The sequence below is a fragment of the Mercenaria mercenaria genome, chromosome 12 (genome assembly GCF_021730395.1).
Source record: "Mercenaria mercenaria strain notata chromosome 12, MADL_Memer_1, whole genome shotgun sequence".
Classification (NCBI taxonomy): Eukaryota; Metazoa; Mollusca; class Bivalvia; order Venerida; family Veneridae; genus Mercenaria; species Mercenaria mercenaria.
The window spans coordinates 73625869-73643955 of NC_069372.1; the positions used below are offsets into that span (position 1 = coordinate 73625869).

At 35.8% G+C, this 18087-nt stretch overlaps 1 protein-coding gene across 1 annotated transcript in view; it reads left to right on the top strand.

Annotated features, from left to right (window-relative positions):
- LOC123535299 (transducin beta-like protein 2) overlaps positions 1 to 17046 on the top strand; it is a 30433-nt gene extending 13387 nt beyond the window's left edge. Inside the window, exons 7-13 of the mRNA XM_045317902.2 lie at positions 2599 to 2685; positions 3142 to 3277; positions 4694 to 4743; positions 11870 to 12049; positions 12557 to 12646; positions 13079 to 13175; positions 15486 to 17046. Of these exons, the coding sequence (XP_045173837.1) occupies positions 2599 to 2685; positions 3142 to 3277; positions 4694 to 4743; positions 11870 to 12049; positions 12557 to 12646; positions 13079 to 13175; positions 15486 to 15543 (698 nt within the window). The 3' untranslated portion in view covers positions 15544 to 17046. The remainder of the gene's footprint in view (positions 1 to 2598; positions 2686 to 3141; positions 3278 to 4693; positions 4744 to 11869; positions 12050 to 12556; positions 12647 to 13078; positions 13176 to 15485) is intronic.
- The last annotated feature ends 1041 nt before the right edge of the window (positions 17047 to 18087 follow it).

Genomic DNA, 18087 nt, shown 5'->3' on the forward strand with positions numbered 1-18087 from the left:
TTGAAGCTGAAAATGGTTTCCAAAAATAGCTACATAGTGCTTTTGACTTCTTCCTTCAAACTTAATAGGAAGATTGTGTATGGTCAGGTAGATGATCCCTATTGTTTTGGGGTTCAGTATGTCAAAGTTCAGTGACCTTGAGACTGAAAACAGTTTTTGCTCTATAATTCAAGAGCACTTTCACCTACAGTGGTCAATCTTCAAAGGATGATTGCCTTCAGTCAACAGACGATCCCTAATATTTTGATGGGTCAAGGTCACATTGACCTCAAGACTGTAAAAGGTTTCTACTCAGTAACTAAAGAACTCTTTGGCCTACTACTTTTGGACTTAATGTGATGATTGCTTATACTTAGTACATGACCCCTAATGTTTTCTAGATCAGTAGGTCAAAGGTGAAGGTCACAGTGACTTCTAGACTGATAATTTCTGGAGCACCATAAGGTTTACCACTCAAATGTTTCATAGGATGATTAGCTGTGGTCAGGAGATAAACCCTATTGATTTTGTGATCAGTACCTTAAGGTCAAGCTCCCTGTGACCTTGGAAACAGTGTCTGATTAATTTCTGGAGAAAACTTTGGGTTACACAGGGTTCGCACAGGTCTGGAAAAGTCATGGAAAACGAGATTTGTCTGGAAAAGTCAGGGAAAATTGAATTTTTTCATTTTGTCATGGAAATGTCATGGAAAATTTAAAAATCGTCATGGAAAGTAGGAAAGTGATCTGGAATAAGTCTGTATGTGCATAAAACGATTACATCTGTTTTAATTTATTATCAGAAAAATCCAGATTTAAACACGTAATCGAACAATCAGTAATTTACGTCAATATTGGGGTCGAATCTGGTTGGATACGAAATGACCGTTAAGTTTACTATTGCACCGTTTCCGGTTTATTTTCGTTGTACTTTTAAAAACGAAACTAAGCGTGAAATAGCTAAAAATAGTAAAATATGAGTCAGAAAAGAAGTTGCCGATACAACACTAACTGGGAAAGGAATGAACAGTACAAAGCATGGTTAAAGCCTTTCAAGTTGGATAACAGGAAAGCCTTATGCACCGTCTGTGACAAACTTATTGATCTGTCAAATATGGGTGAAACTGCAATAAAATTGCACATGAAAGGTGGAAAACACGTTGCAAGCATTGAACTCCGTGATTAAACGACAAAAACATGTGACACATTAAAATTTTTTTTCAAACCTGTGGAAACAAAATGCGAGGAAACTGTCATGTCTGATATGTGTATTCCCCCACCCACTCGAGAACAATGTCCAAGACAAAGTGCCAGTGGGATAGACTCCTTTGTGTCTAAGGAGGATGTAACAAGGGCTGAAATATTTTGGACACTGAAACTAATAACATCACATCAATCATACAAATCTTCTGCTGACAGTGACAAAAAAAGAGTAAACAGCTGTTTGAACTTGAACTTTACTCTTGAAAAAGAAAAAAAAAAACAAACAACTGAAGTCTTATTTTGCAAATAGTTTGAAATAAAAGTCTTTGTATGCCAATAAAATAAGTGTATCATTGCATTTATTTCGAGTTTCGTATGTTTGGATTGCGTCATGGAAAGCCAGGCAATGTCATGGAAAAGTCATGGAAAAGTCATGGAATTCTTGTATCCAAGATCTGTATGAACCCTGGTTACAGCCTTCAAATTTCAAAGGATATTGCTTGTAGTCAGTAGATGACTGCTGTTGTTTTTTAGGTCAATAGATTTAAGGGTAAGATCACAGCATACAAAATACATACTAGTTGTCTCTGACAAGCCAAATTTATGAAGATAAACTCTTTCATGGATAAATGCCCTTCAGTTAGTTAACTGTTACTTTAGTAAAGGTTGTAGTAGCATCATTATTTATTTCACATTCCAAGATTTAAAAAACATTTTAAGATTTTATTGAACTTAACTAATGGTTAGTAAATTTTGTAAGGATAATAGTAAAAGACATGTATAAATACTATAATTTACATAAAAAGTTAAAAACCATTCAGCAAGGCTTGTCATCAGTGAGTCTGATAACCATTCTTCTCACTATTCTACTTCTGAAATTATAAAGTCTCTTCACTGGCTTCCAATAATGGTTAGAATTACGTTTAAGATACTAGTTCTTGTGTTTCGAATTGTTCAGGGAACAGCTCAGTCTTATTTGAAAGAATTATTCAATTATGTTAAGAGTAAATGTCTACTAAGATCATCTGATGTGACATATTTCATAGAAACAGAACCGAAATTGCTGACAGATGGATTGCTACTTCTGGACCAAAATGGTGGAATGCTCTTTCATAAAGTTTAAAACTACCAGTATTACAAATGGAAATAGTTTCAGAAAAAACTTAAAACATATCTTGTTAATAAGTTTTATAACTAATTTGACTTGATGTCGTTGTTGTACCTAGGACTTGGACTTTGGATGTAATAATGAACTGTATGAAGTGCAGGAGAATACCGTACGATACATTTTTGCGCTATACAAATGTATTTGTTAATAGTATTAATTTCAGATGAGAAAAGCATTTTGAAATGCACAAAATAGTACATGGATGGAATGGAGAGAATTTTCCTTTCTACTGTTTGTTTGTCGTTTTAGGTGAAGTACTTAGTGAAATAAATACCAATAATATGAATAATTCATACGGGGCAGTATCACCTTGTGGCCGGTTTGTTGCCTCATCAGGTATGTTGTTGTCTTTTCTTGTGTTGTTCTTTGTTACATTAAATGTGTTTTAGAAACACTTCAAAAAGGCATGTTAAAATATTCACCATTTCTTGTAATGTAAAGGAAGATGTATAAGTTTGGTAGAATTATTTCACTATTTGAACATGGTCCTTGTGGCATTGAGATATTATTTGTGATATGGATTGGGTAAGATGGATAAAATTGGAGTTAAAACCATTGAAAAGACATAAAATAAAACCAGAGCTTTATCACTTGATATTCCCAAAAAGTTTGGGAGGTGTGTTTTACAAGAACTTGAGATTTTCAGTCTTCTGTTCTATGCTGTAGGTTTCAGAGGTGAAAGTTTACAAAAACTAGAGATTTTCAGTCTTTGAATTCTATATGACAGGTTCCATCCCAGATGTGATGGTTTACAAAAACTGGAGATGTACAGAGTTGTGTTTTATGTTACAGGTTTCACACCAGATGTAAAGGTCTGGGAGGTATGTTTTACAAAAACTGGAGATTTTCAGGAAGTGAGACGAGCGTTTGAATTAAAAGGTCATTCTGCTGGCGTATATTGCTTCGCATTTAATAATGATTCTACCAGGTAATATTTTACATAAAATGCTGTTCATGAATAATACATTTTATTTCTTATCTACCACTATGTGGTTTTACTAAAGTATGTACATTATCAAATACTGGTATCATGCATGTTGAAAGTAAAGGAAGGAATTTCAAATCTGTTTTAGGGGCCTCCGTGGCCAAGTGGTTAAGGATGCAGACTTTGAATCACTAGCCCCTCAATGATGTGGGTTCGAACCATACTTGGGGCGTTGCATTCTTCATGTGAGGAAGCCATCCAGCTGGCTTACAGAGGGTGGGTGGTTCTACTCGGGTATCCACCTATGATGAAATAATGCACGGAGGGGCACCTGTGATCTTCCTCCACCATCAAAGCTGGAAAGTTGCCATTTGACCTATAATTGTGTTGGAGCAATGTTAAACCCAACAAAACAAACAAATATCCGCAGTTTCCTCATTTTCCAAACAATAACATGCTTCTTTGTTTATAATATTCTTCAATGTGTTTTTAATGAGAGCTTAATATTTCTAGAATTTTTATGCCCTATCCCATTCAACTTCTCCAAAGAAGAGGGTTATATTGTTTTGCTCATGGTCTGTCAGTCTATCTGTTGGTCTATCCATCTACAAGTCAGTAGACCATTTGGTTTCTGCTCAGTAACTAAAGAATATTTTGTAATACATAGAGTACGGTGATTGTGTTTGGTCAGCAGATGTCCCCTTCCATTTTGAGGTTCAGCTAGCCAAAGGTCAGGATCACAGTGACCTTGGTACTTTAAACTGTTTTTGTTCAATAATTAAAGCCTGCTTTGGTGAAGTAATCAAGGGATGATTTACTGTGGTCAGTAGATGACTCCTGTTGGTTTCGGGCAAGGTCAATGATCAGAGTCACAGTTACCTCAAGACTAAAAATCAAGACTTTCTCTCAATAATACACAAACTGTTTGTTCTACTGCCTTCAAACTTATATGATAATGGCCTGTTGTCAATAGATTTGTAGACCTGTATTATTTTAGGGGTCAAAGGTCAAGGTCAAAGTGACCTTGAAATTAAAAACAGTTACAGTCTGGTAACTAAAAAGCTCTGGCATTCAGTCCAGGATGATTGTCCGTTGTCAGAAGATGACCCATATCATGTTAGGTGTCTGTAGGTCAAAGATAAAGGTCATAGTGATAATGAGAGTGAAATTGAAACAAACTGTCATGGGGGCAAACATGTTTTACAAAAAAAAAAACCTTGTTATATTTCGTAATTCTTTATTTTAAGGGAACAGTGGTGTGCTTTTGAAAATCATTTCAGTGGTTCAGATGGCTAGATGATTTCGCCTTCCCTGTTAAATGCTTTTATTATTGCCTTAGATGTTTTCATTGCCTTAATGCTTTTATTGCCTTAACGAATGCCAGAATTTGCTAATGATAGAAATGGATTTTCTATTCAGAATGGCATCTGCATCAAAAGATGGCACATGGAAATACTGGGATACAAACAGTAAGTGTTGTCTATTTTTAGCTCACCTGTCACAATGTGACAAGGTGAGCTATTGTGACCGCTTGCTGTCCATCGTCAGTTGTGCGTCGTCCGCTCACAATTTCTAAAAAAATCTTCTTCTTGAAAACCACTGGGCAGAATTACACCAAACTTCACAGGAATGATCCTTGGGTGGCCCCCTTTCAAAATTTTTCAAAGACTTGAATTCCATGCAGAACTCTGGTTGCCATGGCAAGCGAAAGGAAAAACTTTAAAAATCATCTTGTCCAAAACCACAGGGCCTAGGGCTTTGATATCTGGTGTGTAGCATCATCGAGTGGTCCTCTACCGAAATTTTTCAAATTATCCCCATAGGGTCAAATATGGCCTGCCCCGGGGGTCTCATGGTTTATATAGACTTATATAGGCAAAACTTTGAAAATCTTCTTGTACAAAACCACATGGCCTAGGGCATTGATATTTGGTATGTGACATCATCTAGTGGCCCTCTACCAAGACTTTTTTAAATTATCTCCCTAGGGTCAAATATGGCCCCGCCCTGGGGGTCACATGGTTTATATAGACTTATTTAGGCAAAACTTTGAAAATCTTCTTGTACAAAACCACATGATCTAGGGCTTTGATATTTGGTATGTAGCATCATCTAGTGGTCCTCTACCAAGATTGTTCAAATTATCCCCCTAGGGTTAAATATGGCACTGCCCCGGGGGTCCCAAGTTTTACATAGACTTATATAGGAAAAAAAGTTTAAAAATCTTCTTGTCTGAAACCACAATACTTAGACCTTTGATATTTGGTTTGTAGCATTGTCTTATGGTCCTCAACCAAAATTGTTCAAATTGTACCCCTTGGGTGAAAAGCATTCTCATCCATCAGAGGTTCGGCAAAATCCCGAGACGAACCTCTGATTTATTTCCATCGTTTACTTGGTGAGCATGCGCATTCGTAATTACTATCGGGAGTGGTTTCAGCCAATCATTGTTCGCCATTATTTGGAACTCCGAATTGAAACTTCAAAAAATATGTAAACAAGATACTTGCTTACGATGGATAAAGGCTGTATTCCATGATTGCGATAAATAAAGATTTATTCCTGTAATTCGACGTTAAGAGATTTACATCAAGAAATAATAATATTCTTCGTAAATGGACATCGTATTCCCTCGATAATACGGAAAGGACGCGGTCACGCATTTCACGGACGATTTTGATTGGTTCGCTACGATTTGTCGCGAAACGACGCTGATTGGCTGAAACGTTTTACCTGTATTGTAACCAAACCATAAATATCGGCGAAATGTGCCAGAGGTTCATCCGGGGAACCACGGTAGACCTCTGGTATGCGAGAATGGGTGAAAAGAGGCCCTGCCCTGGGGGTCCCAAGTTTTATATACCGGGGTCACTTAGTTATGTGAGTCATATAGGAAAAATACTTAAAAAATCATCTGATCCTATTTCCAAGACTGTTTAATTATAATTACCTGATGACCCCAAGTAATATGATTTCACTTGACTGTGACCTTGACCTACTGACCTACTTTCTTGTTAGCTCACCAGAGCCAAAGGCTCAGGGTGAGCTATTAGGATCAGTCACTGTCCGGCGTCCGTCTTCCGTAAACTTTTACTTTAAAAAACATCTCCTCATAAACCGCTAGGCCAATTTCATCCATACTTCACAGGAATGTTCCTTGGGTGAAGCTCTACAAAAATTTTTCAAAGAATTGAATTCCATGCAGAACTCTGGTTGCCATGGCAACAGAAAGGAAAAACTTTAAAAATCTTCTTCTAAAAAACCAGAAGCCCTAGAGCTTAGATATTTGTTGTGAAGCATTGCCTAGTGAACCTCTACCAAGTTTATTCAAATCATGACCCCGGGGTCAAAATTGACCCTGCCCCAGGGGTCACTTGATTTTACATAGGAAAATCTTTAAAAAATCTTCTTCTCAAAAACCAGAAGCCCTAGAGCTTAGATATTTGACATGTAGCATTGCCTAGTGGACCTCTACTACAATTGTTCAAATCATGACCCCAGGGTCAAAACTGACCCTGTCCCAGGGGTCACTTTATTTTACATAGGAAAATCTTCAAAAAAATTCTAAAAATAAACCAGAAGGCCTAGAGCTTAGATACTTCACATGTAGCATTGCCTAGTGGACCTCTACAAAATTTGTTCAAATCATGCCCCCCGGGGTCAAAATTGAGCCTGCCCCAGGGGTCACTTGATTTTACATAGGAAAATCTTCAAAAAATTTCTAAAAATAAACCAGAAGGCCTAGATCTTAGATATTTTAAGTGTTGCATTGCTTAGTGGACCGCTACAAAATTTGTTCAAATCAAGACCCCCGGGGTCAAATTGACCCTGCCCCATTGGGTTACTTGATTGTACATAGGAAAATCTGCAAAAAATTTCTAAAAATACACCAGAAGGCCTAGAGTTTAGATATTTCACATGTTGCATTGCCTAATGGACCTCTACAAAAAAATTTCAAATCATGACCCCCCGGGTCAAATTCACCCCGCCCCATTGGGTTACTTGATTGTACATAGAAAAATCTTCTAAAAATAAACCAGAAGGCCTTGAGCTTAGATATTTGACATGTAACATAGCCTAATGGACCTCTACAAAATTTGTTCAAATCATGACCCCCCAGGGTCAAAATTGACCCCGCCCCAGGGGTCACTTGATTTTACATAGGAAAATCTTCAAAAATTTTCCAAAAATAAACCAGAAGGCCTAGAGCTTAGATATTTCACATGTAGCATTGCCTAGTGGACCTCCACAAAATTTATTTAAATCATGACCCCCGGGTCAAAATTGACCCCGCCTCAGGGGTCACTTGATTTTACATAGGAAAATCTTCAAAAAATTTCTAAAAATAAACCAGAAGGCCTAGGTCTTAGATATTTGACATGTAGCATTGCCTAGTAGACTTCTACAAAATTTGTTCAAATCATGACCCCCGGGGTGAAATTGACCCCGCCCCATTGGGTTACTTGATTGTACATAGAAAAGTCTTCAAAATTTTCTAAAAATAAACCAGAAGGCCTAGAGCTTAGATATTTGACATGTAGCATTGCCTAGTGGACCTGTACAAAAGTTGTTCAAATCTTGACCCCCCCCCCCCCCCAAGGGTCAAATTGACCCAGCCCCAGGATTTACTTGATTGTACATAGGGAAATCTTCATAAATTTGCTAAAAATAAACCAGAAGGCCTAGATATTTGATATGTTACATTGCCTAGTAGACTTCTACAGACTTTATTCAAATCATGACCCCCGGGGTAAAATTGGCCCCACCCCAGCGGTTACTTGATTGTAAATCAGAAAATCTTCCAAAAAATTTCTAAAAATCATCAGTTTGACATTTGAAACATGTAGCTCATATTACTCTGGTGAGCGATCCAGGGTCATCATGACCCTCTTGTTTTTTAGCTCACCTGTCACATAGTGACAGGGTGAGCTTTTGTGATCGCCCTTCGTCCGTCCGTCCACAATTTCTTGTGAACAAGATAGAGACAACATTTTGCAAGCAATTTTGATCAAACTTGTACAAAACATGTATTGGCATGATATCTCAATTCCTTTCAAAAACTGGCCAGATCCCATCATGGGTTCTAGAGTTATTGCCCCTTAAAGGGCCAGAATTTGCTATTTTTGTGCATCAACAATTTCTTGTCTGCATGGTAGTGGTTTCATTTATGATTTTATTTTAACCAAACTTGCACACAACTTGTATCACCATAAGATCTTGGATCCTTTCTTGAACCGGCCAGATCCCATTATGGGTTCCAGAGTTATGGCCCCTGAAGGGCCAAAATTAGCTATTTTGACCTTGTCTGCACAATAGCAGCTTCATTTATGATTTGATTTTTACCAAACTTGCACACTTACACTTGGTATCCACCGGTGAACGAAGATTTTGGTTGCATCCTCTTTTACTTGAACTTTGGCCAGATTCCTTCATGGGTTCAGTGTTCCAGAGTTATGGCCCCTGAAAAGGCCAAAATAAGCTATTTTGACCTTGTCTGCACAATAGCAGCATCATTTATGATGTGAATTTAATTAAACTTACAGAAAACTTGTGTCACCATAAGATCTCAGTTCCTTTCTTGAACCGACCAGATCCCATCATGTGTTCCAGAGTTATGGCCCCTAAAAGGGCCAAAATTAGTTTTTTTGACCTTGTCTGCACAATAGCAGCTTCATTTATGATTTGATTTTAATCAAACTTGCACAAATCTTGTGTCACCATAAGATCTCGGTTCCTTTCTGGAACTGACCAGATCCCGCAACAGGTTCCAGAGTTATGGCCCCTGAAAGGGCCAAAATTAGCTTTTTTGACCTTGTCTGCACAATAGCAGCTTCATTTATGATTTGATTTTAACCAAACTTGCACACAACTTATTTTGAACCAAGATGTTGGTTCCTTTCTTGAAATGGTTAGATTCCTTTATGGGTTCGAGAGTTATGGCCCCTGATAGGGCCAGAATTAGCTATTTTGACCTTGTCTGCACAATAGCAGCTTCATTTTTGATTTGAATTTAATCAAACTTGCACAGAACTTGTGTCACCATAAGGTCTTGGTTCCTTTCTTGAACCGGCCAGATCCCCTAATGGGTTCCAGAGTTACGGCCCCTGAAAGGGCCAGAATTAGCTATTTTGACCTTTTCGGCTTAATAGCAGCTTCATTTAATATTTGATTTTAACCAAACTTGCACACAACTTGTATCATCATAAGATCTTGATTCCTTTTTATACGCCCGAAGGGACATATGTTATCGCCTCGGTGTCTGTCAGTCTGTATGTCTGTTGGTTAGCAATTTCCCTTCTGCTCTGTAACTGTTGAACCCGTTGAAGGATTTCAAAGAAACCTGACACAAATGTTCACCTCATCGAAACAATGTGCAGAGCGCATTTGGATGGCTCACTTCAAGGTCAAGGTCACACTTAGGGGTCAAAGGTCATATGACTTCTTTTATGTGTATATTGCTCTGCATTTGCGTCGATTTCAGTGCTCTTGGTTATCTTATATTTGGCAGATCCTTCTTTTGTTGACCTGCAATAATTTTTTTTCAGTTACTTCCCTTTTATGTTACTATAAATAGCTTATTAAGTAATTTCATTATTATTGGCTGTAGGTAAAAAACCGAGACCACTTTTCTGTGGTACAACATGGATGGTACCTCCAATTTTTAGGTGTATTTTGACATATCTGTACCTTGTAAGAATTTTTCATTTCTTTTTGGTTAAATTTTACCCTTTGTTGTTCCTGTCCTTTGGACTTAGATATTTTTTCTGAGGACTTAGATTTACTTTTAATTTCTTCCCTTTGTTGTTCCTGTCCTTTGGGCTTCATCTGTCAAAATTTTGCTCAATGTAATCCTTTGGGCATAAAACTACTGGCCTGATTTAAAAATAATTTTATTTGAAGTAACTTTAAGAAAATTTCAACTATATTTTCTCATAATTCTTTTGATTGATCTGGATTATGATTCTTTGATCTTCTTGTCCTTAAGTGCAATGATAACAGGTGAGCGATATAGGGTCATTTTGGCCCTCTTGTTAAGATACAGCCTTGAAATTTTGATGACATACACAGTTTTGCACACAAATCGTAAAACTGAATTTCTTTGACCATGAATGTGACCTACTGACTTTCTTAATATTTTATCATCAGTTTGACATTTGAAACTTGTAGCTCATATTACTCAGGTGAGCGATCCAGGGTCATCATGACCCTCTTGTTAGCTTATATCCTTGGTTTAACACTGACAGTTAACAGTATGTCAGCTATATACAGTTGTCAGTTAACCTAACAAGTGTCCAGGATTCATTACCACTCCAGTATTAACCTGTTTTTCTGAAAGTAATTGACAACTTCTCCACATGCATCAGAGCTGTAGAATGAGTAACAGACACATTGTCTACAGTCACCCCAGAGTACATACTCTACAACCTGGGCCTGTAACTTTAACTACCTGTTAGATTAACCACTAGTTAAATTTTGATTCAAAATAATAGTCTTAGTGGGAAACACTAGTTTGGTGTTTTGATTTGGTTTTTGACATTTTAGTGTTCATAATACTAAGTCTTCTAAAATGTTGAAATAAAACCCTAAAATTTAATTGACAATTGCAAATCTTTTTCTTTTCCTATTTAACTGACAGTACTTAGACAGTAGAAAGGGAATTCTGGACATAAGCACTGCGTTATTACAGTAGTAAAATAGATATTGGAACATGGGTAATGAAATGAAAAGTACCTACTTGAGCCAGTGTTAGACTGGCAGAATTGCAGGATTTTACATGTATATTTAAAGAAATATTACATTAAACAAAACTGATGAAGTAGCCAAGTAGCTAATATATCAATAGAGCAAATTTAGGGTCTCGTAAGAGGTCTGGGTTTTAAACATAGTTACTTTTTGAAAGCTTAAAAAACTATCTGAAAATGTAAAATACTTTGTATTAAGGGTAAGTCAATGTTCCCCTACTAAGTTTGTTTAAGACAGGTCCCTGGGATCAGATTGGAGGCTGCCACTAAGAGGTCGGTGTTACTTACTTAAAATTGTCCATCCGGAGTACCTCAGATCTTCTCTCAGTCTGGAGCAGTTTGGTGGAAATAGATGAAACTAGGCATTGATGAGGCATGGATTGTCCTCTTCCAGTGATTTGGCTCAGCTACATATCGAGGGGGTTAGAGTGCAAGTGGTCTAATTACACATGGATAAGAAGCACTTAGAACAGTTTAGCTCTAACCTTGAGATACAGAAACTTCTGAAATTCATATAAATCTTTCACATTTAATATTCAGTATCCATTCCCTATGTTTTGTTTGTGGGAGATAACTCCAGACGCTTTCAAAATTATATCTTATACTCACTGTTTTCTCCTCAGAATCTAAGATGGATTTTCGCTGAGATAGTAAGTGTGAAATTAAGGAAAGACAGAAAAGTTTGTCTAGTGGGTAGCTGGAATACACAGTAACTTGTACTCTAAAAATGTGTTTTGTCTGGTCCTTTTTTCTTGATTGAATGCTATATTTATTAAACATAAATAAAAGAATTCTGTGTAAATTTAAAAATCTTCCATGTTATCTTAAGTTGTTTCCTGGTTTCTATTTTCAGTTCGATATGATATGAATCAGGATCCATATTTATTATTCACGGGGAAGTTAGCGTTGTCAGGGTCGTGTCTTGTATCGTTATCACCAGATGGTAGAACTGTTGCCATAGCTCAAGAAACATCTATATATGTGTGCAACTCTTCAGGGAATGATGAAGAACTCATTGAGAACATTCACTCAGGTATTTTTTTCCTTTTATGTAGGGGTTAGATTTTGCTCGATATATATCAACAAGCCTTCTTCTCATTTTCATATGTATTCTCCTGAACTACTAGTTCTTGTTCATGTAGAATTATATCAAATTCTAATTTCACCCAGGTAAGTGATGCTGGGCCCCTCATTGACAGCCAAGTATTAAAACATGTTCTGGAAAGTCTTGAAACAATCTTATTGCTTACTCCTTGTCAGACATTCTGTTATTATATTCGTATTAAGTGAATGCTTAATTTGAAAAAGCATGTTTCCAAACATGTTTATTTGATTTAATTGTTTTAAGAGAATGAAAGTTTTATTGGTAGAATTACATTGATTAATTGTTCATTTTAATTGTTTAATACTGTTCATGAATGTTTAACAAGTCTTTAACAATGTATTGGAAAGAAAAGCATTACATTTTCAGTATGGGTTGAGTGTTTTCTTCCTATCATGAGAGGATGTATACCAATGATGAACATGGTTTTTATTTCAGAACCGCCAGCACAGATTGGTTTTGACAACTCAGGAAAGTATTTGCTAAGTGCTGGTGACAAACATGTCCATGTCTTACATAATATCACAGGTATATTGAATCATTGTTTCACAAAAGCAAATTAGACTGCCGATTTCAGACATCTTAGCTCAATACAGTGTTGCTAGTGCACCTTTTAAGCATGTGGGGAAGTTGTTTGCAATTTCAAGAAAGTAAACACAGGTTTAGTATTCAGGAACACTGAGAAAATTAACAGATTGTGGTTACGTCACAAAATAATTCCTGAAAAATGGCTTTCAATTTGTATCAGATAAAATTTGTACTGAGGTGTAACAAAGCAAATGAATTTATTGTAAGGATCTCACAGAGACAAACAAAATGATGCCAAAATCTCAATACAGCCAAAAATTGAGTTACTGGTTTGTAGAATTAAGGCGACCATATTGAAGAAATAGGTGTTGATACTACTGTATTTCTGCAACTTGAAACAGACATAACTGATTTTCTATATTATGTGTTCAGGTTATAAAGCGACTATAGAAGAGCTGATTGGTTTAGAGAAGAAGGCCAGCGGTCAGGCAATGAAGGAAAGGATAAGGTCTCAAATCAGAGATGCCAAGTAAGTACTGTGAAGTCTTCATAATTGTTTTGCCAGTAGTTCCCCTATATCAGAGTACGGAGATTGTTTATTTTGTTGTTGACTCAGAAATATAGAAAAGAGTGTACTTACAATCTCATAGTCATGATCATGTCAGATTTCATATACTTGGCCCACTAAGATACCATCTTAATATCACTCCGCACAAAAAACAAACCCCAGTTTGCAGTGGGCAAGACTTGCGACAGGTTTATTAAGAAGGCAGATTTCATTTACATGTATGCAGTTCAGATAAACGCTTGTTTAATAACAACATACATTTGCATTTAAACAACATAAAACTCTCCCTATTCATACATATTTAAGTGTATTCATCCTTTTTACTCTAATAACTCTTACGTGTCATACATGCTACGATCAAATTAATCAGAAATACTTTGACGGCTACTGTAAACAGACTAAAACAGTTTAAAACAGTACTGATACTTCAGTGTTATAAACAGAATACTATCCCACTTGAAAAATTTGATTGTATTTTCATCTCTGGAATACTGGCCGCACACGAAAAACTCCCTAAGAGCCCACACATTAAATAAAAATGATATATTATACCAGAGTTTAGCTTAGGAAGAAACGTGTCACCGTGGCTACAATAAAAATTGTATTGCACGAAATCAAAATGATTTCTCAGAATATTCCTCCGATAATTGGATACCAGATCTAACCCAAGCATGTATATGTTAATAATAAATTTATACATAATAGTTACATAAAAAACTTCAAATTTGAATAGCAAAGTAAATGTTCAACCTGTCAGAGTGAAGTCTAGCCTAGAACTAAATAACACCTGCTAATCCATCAAATATCTGCCAAATATCACATGACTCAACTGCATGACTGATTCGCGCCAAATATTCTTTCCCACAAATATTTGTGCTACTCTATGTTAAGACATTCGTTCTGTGCTATACTGCGAAACGCACAGAACTGTCAGTTATCAAACAACTCCCACCATCTATTCTTTACAAGTTAGTATTTCTAAAAAACTTCAGGAATTCTACAGAAAATTACATAGAGTTACTTATTTTATCAACAAACTTCTACAGATAACACCAGCATTACGTAATTTCTTTGAGACCTGATTGATATAGAACTATAAATCTGAGCTACTGTGAAGGTTGCCTGTGGGAAATGAGGTCCTCTGCAAGAAATGAAGGTTGTCTTTGGGAAGTAAGGGTTGTCTGTGGGAAATGAGGGTTGCCTGCCGGAAATAAAGGTCATCTGTAGGAAATGAAGATTGTCTTTGGGAAGTGAGGGTTTCCTGTGGGAAATGAGGATCTTTTGCAAGAAATGAGGGTTGTCTTTAGGAAGTGAGGATTTCCTGTGGGAAATTAGGATCATCTGCAAGAAATCATGGCTATTGTCCACAAGTGTACATCAAGTTTTGCCAGTATCACTGACCTCTGTTTTTTTTTCTTTGGTATACTCCGCAGAATTATTGAGTGACCATTTAGAAAAATTGGTATATTCAAATTATTAGTACTAGATAAATGATATGGAAAACAATTACCAAATGCGATATTGTTAGAAGTGATCTGTTGCAAATGCGCTTAATATGCCTTAAGGTAGTTCTGCACGTTTGGATCGAAATTTTTTCTGCAATGTAGAATTTGATTAAACTCTAATTTTTCAAAACTTCAGAATATACATAGAAAATTCAGTAAATAAAAAATATATGGTCGTTTGCTTGATTTTCTGCTAGACTGATTTGAAAAATTTGGACCTCGCGCAATATTTCATAATGGGAGTCTATGGGAAAATCATAACTTTCATAACATTTTTCTCGAATAGAATTTTTTCTACAATGTAGATTTTGATGAAACTTCTCACAGTTGTTAATAATCACATGACCTATAATTTGGTGAAATAAAATTTATAGGTCCGTGTGCTTATTTTTGAGATATTTGACCATGATTAAAGGGAACCGGACATTTCACGTTAATTTTAAGACATTATTTTGAATTTGTTAACGTCCAGTATGTTTTAATATCATATTTTGACTTTAGAAATGTAGAAACATTGCCATTGTAATAAATTTACTCACAGGTTTCAATTAATTTATAAAATGATTTTCATTTCCGTACGCCGAATCCAGGCTTTGTTCAACGTTTTCCGGATAAATGACGTTACGCCATCACTTTCGGTTTTTCAAACGTGCAGAACTACCTTAAGACAGTGTCATAATGTTACAATTTTCAAAACCCTGGCTATAAATTATTTTGAGGCGTATGTGTTACATAAAATCATTTTAAAAAGAACCTGTATTTTCAGAGCTGCCTTAGAGCGAATTCAGGGAGAGACGTTAAATGGCCATGCTAAAGTCCAGTAATACACAGACATTCCTGACATACATGTATACAGTATTCACGGTGTAACGAGTACATGAAGACAACACTCCAGTCAACTGTTTGTGACAGTTTCTGCTCCAACATCTTTATTCAGATATATAAGAGAGGTTGAAATATCATCCTGTAGTACTTCAATAGTTTGTTGTGTATAATTATAACATTGTCAAGATGACATTATTCAGGATATTGCTGTTTCTGGTATTCAGTTGTTCAGTTAAATTTTTCAGCAGTTTTTGTCGAACTAGTTTGAAATCATTCAGTTAAAGTAATGTGAAGAGTAGTTTTTAACACACCTTTTCTGGTTTCAGTTATTTTCTAGGTGGTATGTATATATGAACATACATGGAAGTTTCAACCTCTTTTTTTTATATAACAAATGATTAAATTCACAAAAAGAGTATAAACTTTAAAAAGTTTGCATTTTCTCACAGACTAAAGTTTTCCTAAACTTCAGAATGTTAGATATGGCTTTAAAGTGTGAATGATAGTGCTGTTGTTCTTACAAGTTACATGTTAAGTAATTGAGTGATGTTAAAGTTGTATTAAACCCTCAAACTGGTGTTGGTAATATGTATAAAAATGTGTTCATTCCTGTGCATTAAAACATTTCACAAATATGTAAATTTTATGAAGGCTTTATGGTAAGCAGCCTTACTTTTAGTGTTAAAGGCACTGACCTCCAGATTTTTGGCCAGAAATGATCTTTCTTTAAAATTGAAGTTTTGTTATATTATGTGAACATTGAGTTTTTTTGTTTCTTAACCATCTTAGAGTGCCAGATCAGGAAAGTAAAGATGCCCCAGTCAGGATTCGTACACGGGCTTCTGTGTTAATAAAAACTTTCCATCGTTCTTGACCTATACTTTATGGAGGAATAGGTATTTAATAATTGTTAAATATAAATATTTCTGATGTAGGCAGTTTACCTCGAGTAACCTGTTATGAACGCTTTGCAATTTTCAATGTAAAAATTAATAAAAACAACTAATTCTTGTGTGTTTCCATAACATATAGTTTGTCAGTTATTAAGTTTTGAAGGTTTCTTAAGAAATACAGCACTAATTTCCTTATCTCTAAAAGTGTCTTTGTTGTTGTATGATCTGGAGGCCAGTGCCTTTAAGAAGTCATGAAATGGAGAGTAGCATGATGCACATTAAAGATACCCAGTGCTCATCGTTCAGTAAAATATTTTATTTGTGGAATCTTCAGATGTAGACAGTCCATCTCAAAGGTAGAATTTAATTCTACCAAGTTAAATATATATGAACAAATTGTGTACGTAGAACTACATACATAATTATATGTTATGCAGTAGCAGTCCATTGTTTAAAAAACTTTCTGGGTTTTTTTTTTAGCGGTAATACACATTTATACTGAGTTATCTACTGTGTTATCGATACATGTGTTAAGTGTGTACTGTTGTCAACAAAATGCATAGTACTGTTAATACGCATAAACTTGTTAATATTGGTTAACATAATCTATATGTAGTATTTTTCTTTTTTTTGAATATGAAATTTTTGTTTAGTATACCTTTAATATTCACGAATATTTCAAATTTGAAGTAAGCAAAAATAAAAACCAATGCCAACATTACCCTATGTACAGTCACTGGCTGATAGGTATTTCTCTTACAAGTTACTGATTGCTATTTTGTTTCATGTTCAATAAAGTTTTTTGTTTTAATGTCACTTTGAGAATGGATTTCAAAGGTATGGTATTGGGGACAAGTTGTTGTCAGAAAAAATACTCTACCAGATAATTATATTGGTAAGAAGTGTAGGGGAATTTTCAGTTAGTTTTGGGTATGTATTGTTCGGATGAACTTTTATTTTATGTAAAGTTTACAATTTTTATACAGAACATTTTTGTTGTGTTTGAGACACATTCTACTAGTTTTACTATTCAGCCATACCAAAGTCCCTCTGACTTGTGAGTCTATTAACTTGCAAGTCTGTGAATATTTGCTTGATTGAAACCAACCTAGCAAGTTCTTGCAACTATATGTATATGCAATCAAAGTATTATTATGTGCAGGTTTCTCAATAAAGTTAAAATAACTTTTAAGCAAGAAAGACAGTCTCCTCAACCTAAAGCCAGTTCTTCATTTAAGTGTGATATGAATGATCAGTGGGGAATAATTTTATCTATCCTTTTTAGCTCACCTGTCACATAGTGACAAGATGAGCTTTTGTGATCACGCAGCGTCCGTCGTCCGTCCGTGCGTGCGTCCGTCCGTAAACTTTTGCTTGTGACCACTCTAGAGGTCACATTTTTTGTGGGAACTTTATGAAAGTTGGTCAGAATGTTCATCTTGATGATATCTAGGTCAAGTTCGAAACCGGGTCACGTGCCATCAAAAACTAGGTCAGTAGGTCTAAAAATAGAAAAACCTTGTGACCTCTGTAGAGGCCATATATTTCACAAGATCTTCATGAAAATTGGTCAGAATGTTCACCTTGATGATATCTAGGAGAAGTTTGAAACTGGGTCACGTGCCTTCATAAACTAGGTCAGTAGGTCTA